Source organism: Limulus polyphemus, unplaced genomic scaffold, assembly GCF_000517525.1.
Source record: "Limulus polyphemus unplaced genomic scaffold, Limulus_polyphemus-2.1.2 Scaffold3510, whole genome shotgun sequence".
NCBI classification, from domain to species: Eukaryota; Metazoa; Arthropoda; class Merostomata; order Xiphosura; family Limulidae; genus Limulus; species Limulus polyphemus.
Genome location: NW_013669120.1, coordinates 69,463 through 79,681, shown reverse-complemented (window position 1 = coordinate 79,681; position 10,219 = coordinate 69,463). Strand labels below are relative to the sequence as shown.

At 33.6% G+C, this 10,219-nt stretch overlaps 1 protein-coding gene across 1 annotated transcript in view; it reads left to right on the top strand.

Moving 5' to 3' along the window:
* The window catches only part of LOC106469481 (failed axon connections homolog), a 40,425-nt gene that overhangs the window by 11,132 nt on the left and 19,074 nt on the right, over positions 1 to 10,219 (top strand). The window contains exons 3-4 of the mRNA XM_013929980.2: positions 4,780 to 4,976; positions 9,913 to 10,121. Coding sequence (XP_013785434.1) covers positions 4,780 to 4,976; positions 9,913 to 10,121 — 406 coding nt within the window. The remainder of the gene's footprint in view (positions 1 to 4,779; positions 4,977 to 9,912; positions 10,122 to 10,219) is intronic.

The window sequence follows — 10,219 nt, the reverse complement described above, 5'->3', positions numbered from 1 at the left end:
CGTATGATTCTGTTGAAAACTTGAACTAGAAACTGCTAATCTAGTTTGCTTGACCTAACTAATACTTACGTATCTGTGTGTCCTTTCACCTTATAGTTTATGCTGCTTTAAATCAGCTGTATTTGATCCGAATGACAAAAACTAAAAACAGTCCACATTTGCTCTTAAGTGAAGCTGGAATAAAAATGTTAGACTTGTAGCTCACGTGACTTTTTGCATAGGCATGCACAAAAATGTTTGCTAAATTTGAGTGGTTTTTATTGAATAATTTTACACGTGGCTTATATTTACACCAAATGTAACTTCAAATTGTAGATTATAAAGATCCATCAGTGTACCAAATTTGAAAAAAATCCATAAAAGTTAAATATGCTTTTTCTATCAAATAAAGTTTTTGTACATTTGGTTCAAAAAGAGAGAACAAAAAAGGTAAAAACTCAATCAAAATTGGAGATGTTATATTTCAGATATTTCTTAATGGATTGCTTTGAAATTTGGTATGTGAAATAAGAGTTCAGTACAGCACATCCATTGAAAATATGTGATAGTTTGGATTACCACAGTCCAAACTACAGAAGGTGGAGTATTACTAAACTATTACTTCTGTTAATAACACACACTGTGTCCTGCTGGTTGTTTTTTTGGCTGGAAGACACACTATTGTACGTCTTGATTCCATGAAACATTTTTGTTTGTACAGGTATATGTAAAAAGCACTGCCAGATTTAGAAGTACTTCAGAAATGCTACTTACCTCTCTGCACCACTAAGAACTATTCCTCATGCATAAATGCTATGAAATTTCCTGCTTATGCCACAAACTCCCATCCATAAATGTGTCTACATATATTGCATTAGCCTATGACATAATGCTGTAACCCTCTGCCAGTAGGAGGGTGGCATGACCTCCATGCACAGTAATCCTGTAAGCACTAGTATATGATCCTGGGCTCATTCTTTCCACAGCACTTCCTGTGTTCAGATGTGGTTTTCCTGTACTTTTTGAGTTTCTAGTTGCTTTAATTGACTGCCTTTCTTTCTTTGGTGCTACACTGCTATTGTCTTTGTTGCATTTTTGCTCCATCCACCTGATTGCACCACATATCTATTTTAGGCAACTGTCAACAAAGTAAGAGATATATATTGAAAAAAAAAGGTCCTGTTCCTTTTCAAGCATTTTCTCCAACTGACTTAATGGTGATTGGAGGCACTTTTATCTGTTTATGGATCTTACACTCATTTATACCTTTAGTTCACTTAGTAGAGCTCATGCCTGTATGTGATAGGTCTTGAATTTCATTCTGTGGTGAGGTACTTTTGATGTTGTGGATAAGTTAGCTCCCACAATCTTAGTGAGCTGTGATGAACTATGGTGTACCAACAAGTTAACTGATGGTATTTTGGAACTCTTGCTTCTACATCATTCTTTTGAGGTGGCTTCCAACACAACCTGGATTATATCACTCCTCCCTCAGCCTGATGTACATCAATGCCTCTTTCTGGTTGGGAAGGGGCAGTTCTCAACACTATTACTTTCTCTATGGTCTGATCTCCAGAGAAGCATTATCTGCCTATCACCTTTTGAAGATGATTGCCACCTATCGGGCTTACTTTCTTAATTGTTTGCAATTGTCTGATAATCTTGGACAATTCTATGTCATTACTTCAATCAACTACCAGGGAGACACCTCTCTTAGGACCTGTACTTTCTTGCTCTGGACTTCTTTTCTGAGCTAACAGTTATCGTATTCTCTTTATGATATGTTCTGTTTTTGGGATTTGTATCTTGTGGCTGATTGTTTCTTTCACCTTGACAAGACCCATCTCAAATAGTGGTCCTTACATCCTTCTGTTTCTCTTTGTAGTTGTTCCCATTTTGTAACCTTCAAATTGATTCTTTTGTGACTCCCACTTTAGAGGTCTCTCCTTAGTCTACCTCATTCATCCCTTTTTCATAACAGGGTGTTGCATTTTTGTTTCCATGTGTGAAATATGTCCAGTTCCTTGCATGATGGATGGGGTTTTCCCATAGAGTACTCCCTTTTCTCTCACTCTTGTCAGCATTCTACTCTTGCCCTCTATCAGTGTACATGAGCTGTCTAATACCACTAGCTCCCTCTACCATGCTCTTCAGCCAGATTGACCTACTCCCTATATCTTGTTTCCTTCTTTACCTGGCTTTTCATCTGAGGCTTGTATGTTTCAACCAGTGCAGATTATTGTGGGGCATTTTCCCTCCCCTTGTCCCGTCCCTCTTCCCTTCTGGGATATTTGTATGGTTTTTTGGGTTCCTACCTCCCTCCTCCTCCTTGAGCTTTTGGCCTCCTATTCCTTGTATAATTTGTCTCTCATGACATATTTTCTCTTCCTTGGTTGTGATCATCATCATTCAGGCATTTATGCTTTAGTCATCTCCCATACTCTCTGATATTGATGGGTTGTTGATGTTTACGGTACACCCTCTTTCTTTCAAAGACCTAGATTGTCCAGGAGGTTAATCAGATCTTTTGTCCAGTCCCTCTTACATAGGGTATTCCTTACTTGAAAGTAAAAATTATAGGTTAAAAATTCTAAAGTTCTCACACCATAAATTTATTCCAATGTACATAAAGAAACTAAATGCCAAAATTCATTAATTTTGGACCATATTTGGAAGTTGAACTTCTAGACTGCAGTGGCCTGATTCCATATGTACTATGTGATATAAAACTGTTTTTTGTGCATTATAAATGATTTATTTAAAGTATGTTATTATATTATTGCATGTACAATAGTATAATTACATAATTATGATTTTGATGTAGTTAGTCACTTTTGCATTGTTATTGTTTCCTTTTTGCTGTTAGGAAAGTATCTTCTATGATCCTCTACAACTTGGAGGAGGAGGAGTTCTCTTGTTACTTTCTTTCCTGTGATGGCATTATACTTCTCAATAAGGGCTACACACTTTTAGCATTGTCATTTACTACTTCCAAGTGTTCAACTTTCTGTAGTGCCTCCTTGTAGTTCTCTCTGAGTGTCCATAACTCATAACACCATTACAATATGCCCAGGTGGATATGTCTAGCTGGATGAGACTTGGATTTTCCTTGGAACACAGATGAGAGCTCCTTCTCCATCCACCTGTTGTTACAAGAACTGGTATTTCACCAAGATGAAATGGTCTAATGCTGTAACCACACTACACATTCTCATGTTCCATTCACCTTTGTAACACTAAATTTAACCACTATATTTTACTGTAAATCTCTCTGTAATGTAAATGTTATATTTGAATGAATGAATAAACAAATATTCCCTCCTCCAGAAGGATGTGGTCTCCTGCTGGGTGCTGCTCTACTAGGCAACCCACAGTTTTGTGAAAGACATGCCTCATAAGCTTCCCCATTCTGTTGCTATTTTAAAAAGGAGTTCATCTTTGTAATTAGCCTGCACCAGCCCCTTCCACAATTTTTAATGTGGGATTTTAATTCTTAGTGGTGCAGAGAGGTAAGTAGAATTTCTGAAGTTTATCATTTTCAAGAAAGAGCCTATTATCATGTGCCAGTGCTCACAGGGATTACTAGACATGGGATAGGATAGCTCTTAGTGATGCAAAGAGATAAGTATTTATCTGAAATGCATTTTCAGGTAAGGAAAATGTTAACTTTATTATGTCTACAATAGAAATGGTTAAAAACATGAAATCAAAATGTTTCTGACATCATAAATTGTATTTTTTCCCTCCCATGTAAATCGCTAATAAACCAGAGAAGGGTTTAAGCTTAATTTTGATACCCTGTCACATGTTTTATGTCTAAATTTAGTTATACACACTTTGTAACATACATAGAATTGATATTTTAAATATCATCTGAAATCTTATTTCAGCATCTCTGAGTAGGCTTCATAAATATTGGTTTGATAAGCTTGTTGCTGTTAATTACTTTCTACAAATTCCTTTTTTCTTCATTATTTAATAAACATGTATGTCGGTTTATTTCTTGCCAACTGGAATCTATATGTTCTGGAACATTACTTTCTTGTTGCTATGGCAGTCATTATTGCATGCATATTACACTAGCTAGGAACATTGTTACACAGTCTTGAATTTTTATAATGTCTTTTCAAAAATGTGTGTTATTTCATCTAAGTTTGTGTTAATAAAATTTAATCATGCTAGTGCTAAGTGTTAAAAGCTATTTCACTTTCCTGCCTGATTTAACACTTGGGATTTCTTTACCTTTCACTGGAATAGCTTGTCACGTGATAACAAATTTCATACCAGTGGCCAGATACATGCAGTTTAGAGTTATTTTTTGTTTTGTTTTTAGCTTTCATCTACCTATCTAAGTCAGTGATAGGGGCTGGTGAACAACTTGGTATAAGTGGGTATTCTCTCTAACAAATATGTATGCCCACATACTTTTATACTCTTTGATCATAACAAAAGTACATATAACAAACATTGCCTATTGACTTATCAGTCTTCCTTCACCTAAGTCAGTGATAGGGGCTGGTGAACAACTTGGTATAAGTGGGTATTCTCTCTAACAAACATGTATGCACACATACTTTTATACTCTTTGATCATAACAAAAGTACATATAACAAACATTGCCTATTGACTTATCAGTCTTCCTTCACCTAAGTGACATACTTTTATTATATATATTCTTAAAACATCAATTTTTGTTGTTGTTTCTTTTAGCTACAAGTTTCTGTATAGACCATTAAATGTTAGCATACAGAATGGCTAGCGTTGCTAGTATACTATTAATTTTGTGTAATTCTGACACAGAATGATTTTACTGACTTCATTGGATCTAAAGGAAAATGTCCTTTCATCACCTTTAACGGAGAAGACATTGCTGACTCTCAGCTTGTCATAGAATTCCTGAATTCCAGATTCAGTATTGACCTGAATGCTAAACTGAATGATGTTGACAAATCCATTGCACATGCTTTCAGAATCATGGTTGAAAATCATACATACTGGTAAGCATTTTTTTTGTCTGAAATTTTTTTGTACTCTTTATATTGGCAAAATCATTTAATTGAATTCTACTGGGCAAACAAATGAAAGTATAAACATAAAGAAAAGTAATACTGTTATTGTGGTAATTCAAGTATAAACCTAGATCACAATCTCCACAAAAAACAAGAGATTCCTTGATCTAGTATGCAGAAGAACAGACGTAGCAACTTGTTGCAGGTGAAAGTAAAGAAACAAGACAAAGTATTGCAATAAAAAAAGGCAAAAAGCTTTATTTAGAACCCTTACTACCTTGGTTCACAACTCGTATGACTAGCTTATTCTGACTTGTCGGTGAAGGTCATCAGCTGTTTAATGTTTCTTTGCACCGAATTTGCCATTTAACTATGTCCTTAGCTGCTCGGATCCACCATCCTTTGGAGGAGATTATTCAAGCCAGTATGTGGACAACTCCTAATACTTTTGTCATGCATTACTTGCATGATCTAGCTGTATCTTCCTCAGTCGGGTATCCTCTTTCTCCTGTGGCAATTCTTCACATGTGTGTTTGACTTTGATTGAGGTAAGTTGACATATTATATCTTTTTTTATTTTGTTCTTTTGCAGTTGCTTTACATTGTATTTCAGGTGTTGCCTAGTCAGGTGTGCTGTTTTTTTATCTTAGCACTGTCTCTGCATATTTTTCTAATGCTCATTGTGGAGATGGGGTGTTTCTGGACCCCCCAATATGTATCCCCCCCCCTTTTCTCCTATTGAAGCAAGGGGGGTCCTTGCCATTTCCGGTTCCTAGTTGATGGAGTGGTGGACCGTGGAGGTATCCTCACGAGTGGATTTGTATGGTAATTAAAACTTCCTAGTCATATATATCCACTCTATGAGAAGGGGACTATTGTCGTTATGCTTCATATTATGCACTATCATACTTTTCTCAATCCAAAGCTCTTCTTCCAGATGTTTTTTGCCCGGGTTTATAATGACATACACTATTAATGCAAGGCTCTTCCACTGGATGTTTTCTACCCAGAGGGACTGCACTTGTTATACTCAATAACCACAAAGCACTTCTCCCAGATGTTTTTTGCCTGGGTTGATAATGACATACACTATTAATGCAAGGCTCTTCCACTGGATGTTTTCTACCCAGAGGGACTGCACTTGTTATACTCAATAACCACAAAGCACTTCTCCCAGATGTTCTTGCCTGGTCTGACTGCATTTGTTTACACTATTATTATTTTTTTGTGCAAGGCACTTCTACAATACTAACAGAAGGTGCTTCTCCTGGATTATTTTACCTAGGTGGACTGCACTTGTTGATCTCTCAATACCTTATGTACACAATATGAAACACACAATCTTATGCAAGGCACTTCCAGTGGATGTTTCCTGCCCAGATGGACCACACTATTAGTGTGGGTATGAACAGTATTGGTTTAATTTGTATTTGTGCTCTCATATTAGAAGAGCTTCTTTAATTCTTTGTTCACTATTGTTTTTCTCGTATCAGTTGTCTCTACAACTTATTAACTTCAAGCATGTTCTTCAACATCATGAGCTGAAGGTTTAATCTGTTATTAGAATATAAAAATGTATTTATGTATATTATTTACTCCTTTTTTTTCTATGCACAAGAACATTTTCAGTAAATATTATTGTCCATTAGTACAATTTGGGATAAATTTTCTGTTACATTTGAAAGATACTATGTGATTAGGAGGTAAACATATTAATTATTGCATCATTCTGAAGTAGCTTTTTGAACCTAAATAATAAAAAAAAAAAAAATCATGCTTTATTACATCACTTATTGAAGCACTGGTTTCGTAGCAATCAGTGTATATATCATCAGTCCTATTGACTGTGTTATATTGTGTAGAATATCACTCTCCTGCATTTGTTTCATATCAGTCAGTCTTATTGATTGTGTTATATTATGTAGAATGTCATTCACAAGTATTTGTTTCATAGCATTCAGTTTATTTATCAGTTTTCTGTACTGTTGCTGTAGTAAATCAATCTTTTAAGCTGTGTTTGTGTGTGTGTGTATATATATTACTGTATATATCAGTCTTGTGGGCTGTGATATTATGTGGTCAATCACTCTCTGAAGTAATGTTCTCATAGCAAGTAGTGTATATATATATCAGTTTTGTAGATTGTTATATCATCTAGTACATCTCTCTTTGAAGCACTTGTTTCATAGCAAGCAGTGGATGTATCAGTTTTAAGATATGTATCCAAGATTTTATTTTTTCAAAGTGATAGTTTATGTAATTTATATTAATATAGATTAGCTTCATGCTCAATATGAAGGGTAAAATACAATGTATAAATATACCTTTTTTTGGATATACAGTTATATGAATAATCAAAAACAGATAACATACTCAAACCACTAAAAATTATTATTGGACAGTAATTTTATGAGGTCCCAAAATGAAACAATTCTCAATGATTACACAGTGTTTACTTGGTGTTACCACAAAATTTATTTTTAATGGATTACTACAGTAGTTGCCATTGTAATCATGTGCACAAGTACAAGTACATGAAGAGTTAGTTGTTCATTTAAAAATGTGCTGGTTTAATTTTGGGCAAATCTAATTTGACAGACCCACTCCATGTAGTATTCATGATTTCAACATCATTATGATATTGTTACAAATCCCACTATAGAAATGGGGTAACAGTACACAGGATATTTTTAGTTATTTAATCTTCCAGAAATAAGTTGCTGCATTTAGCTCAATATCAGGAAAACCAAATCTACTGAGGAGCAGAAAACGTGCATAAATTTTTTAGCATTTAGAACTGTTAAATTTTTAAAAGGCTTATGTTTTCTCTCCTGCCACAGTTTTTTTTATATCAGCTTAAGCAACTCATTTGTGAAAAGAAATTGCAAGTCATAAAACAAAAAAGTATTTATAGTAAATTAACTTTAAACTTTCTCGCGTAGTTACATCACGAGTTTAAAATTAATACACTAGGGTAAAAAGCTTATTTTTTAAAGATACAGTAATCTGTGTCACTGAGCAATATACGGGTATAACCACGGTAAGCCCGTTGTTTGTGTTCAACACTTCCACTTTTCATTTATAAAGATTAACACAAACTCATGCAGCCTGATAGCACAAGTTGTTGGTTACTTCTCATGTGTTTGTATTCACAGGAATGGTTTGAGCTACAATGAAGGATATGCAGGTATAATGTAAACACTTGTAATGTTGAAGGTCAAAGACAAAATTATTTCCTCTTGCTTTGTGGTGAATATATGTGGAAAATTCTGGTAAACTAAGCTCAAAAAACGTCACTGATAGGTTTTCTGTATTAAGGTTTTGAACAACATGCATATTTTAGAAGCAAATTTCAGAACAGAAGTGTAAAACCAATTTAAACTTGTAGTTTTCCACATAAAAACTTGGAAATTATGTACCCAGCCTCATGTATTTGTCTAGTATAGTTGAATAGGATGTTTAAGGTACTGAAAGTGAGTAACCTTGTATACTTGTCATGTGACATACATTTAAATGTATGGGAAATCAATGCACATTATATGTTTTTTTATTATCTTTGGAGTAGTGAAAGTGGGTGAATATATGTGTTTGTGTGTTACGTAGGTATCATCCACAACTCTGCTAACTTGGTATAAAGAAAATTGCATTTTTCAATTACTTGAGCCTTGTCTTTGAACCATTTCAAAGAGAAAAATGTTATCTTTTTTTCTGTCACTGTGCTAGGCTTTTCTTATCTTTTGTTCAATTGACTGAGATTTATTGTTCCTGCACTGTTACATTTAAGACTTGAAAAAATATACTTTTTTTTAAAAATCTAACTAATTAGGAAACTGATTTTATTTATTGATTTTTTAATAAACCAAAATTATTGAAGTTATAAACATTTTGAAGATTTAAATTGATCTATTGAATTGAAGGCAATGAGACTTTAATAAAAATTTATAATTTTGTTTAATCATTTTTGACTAATTTTCCTATATATATATATATATATATGCTAGTTTGTGGTAGAAGTTTACCATTGTAAGTGTAATAAAAAAATTCTTACACATAAATTATATTTTGACTTGTGATGTATGTAGAGTTGGTATTTTAAGGACAAATATATTTCAAAAACATCAGAACAGATACTTAAAATAAGTGCTCTAAACTTTTTTTATTGTATTACAAATAATTGCACACAACTAAATCTCTCCTCTTTCAAGTAACAACAAAAATAGTTCTATATTTAGTCCTTTGTTTAGGAGGTTTGAATAAAATATTCATAGCTATTTTTCTGTAGGCTTGTCAAATAATAATAATTAAGATAGAAGGCCTTGAGTGTTGTTCCTTGAACAAGTCTGTTTTTTAAGATAATGTTTGCCCATATGTTCTATTATGAATTCTATTATAAACCACAATCATGGTTCATTATATGCTCTTTAGAAAATATATATAGCAGAAGGTATTAAAGATTCCATTCTCACATACAGAAATGAACCATTTAAAGTTATCATCCATTATCATTATTAATTGAAGGCTTCTCGAATCTAATGAGAAAGACCTTCTAATGCTGTGATATGACATGCGTGTTTCACAAACTAGTTATAAATAAAAACTGTATGTTTGTAGATATACTTTTTATTGTTTCAACATTTTAGTGAACTGTAACAATCTCAAACTGTTTGAGGATCTAGCTTGTCAACTGGCCAAAGTGGGCTTTAGACATTGTTAGTTGGTAAGCATTATTAACTACTAAAACTACACTCATGTGATTTTGAGTTATTACGATAGTTTCTAATGTTAAACAAAATTCTTCATCATTGTTAGAAATCTAAAACAATCTCAATCTTAGTTTAAAGGAGCTGTAATCATGCTTATTATTGTTTATGAAGATAGGAAGTGTACTGTTCATCTTTTTACTTTACATTTTTCTGTCTTTTAGGGGGGGTGCTCTATGTCGCTGGGTGTTTGACAAGAATCAAACAATAATGAAAATTTCCAGATGGCCATTTCCATGGAATTTTTTAACTTATCCTGTTGTCAGTAAAATCATTAAAAAAAGTAGCTGGTATCACGGCATTGGACGTCATTCAGAAGCAGAGATATTGAAGATGATGAAAAAAGACTTACAAGAAATGTCTGTGTTTTTGGGTGTGTAACATAATATTTATTTGTTGATGTAAAGTCCCATGTATTAGATAGTTTTGTACTGTGAATAAATTCTATATATATATATATATATATATATA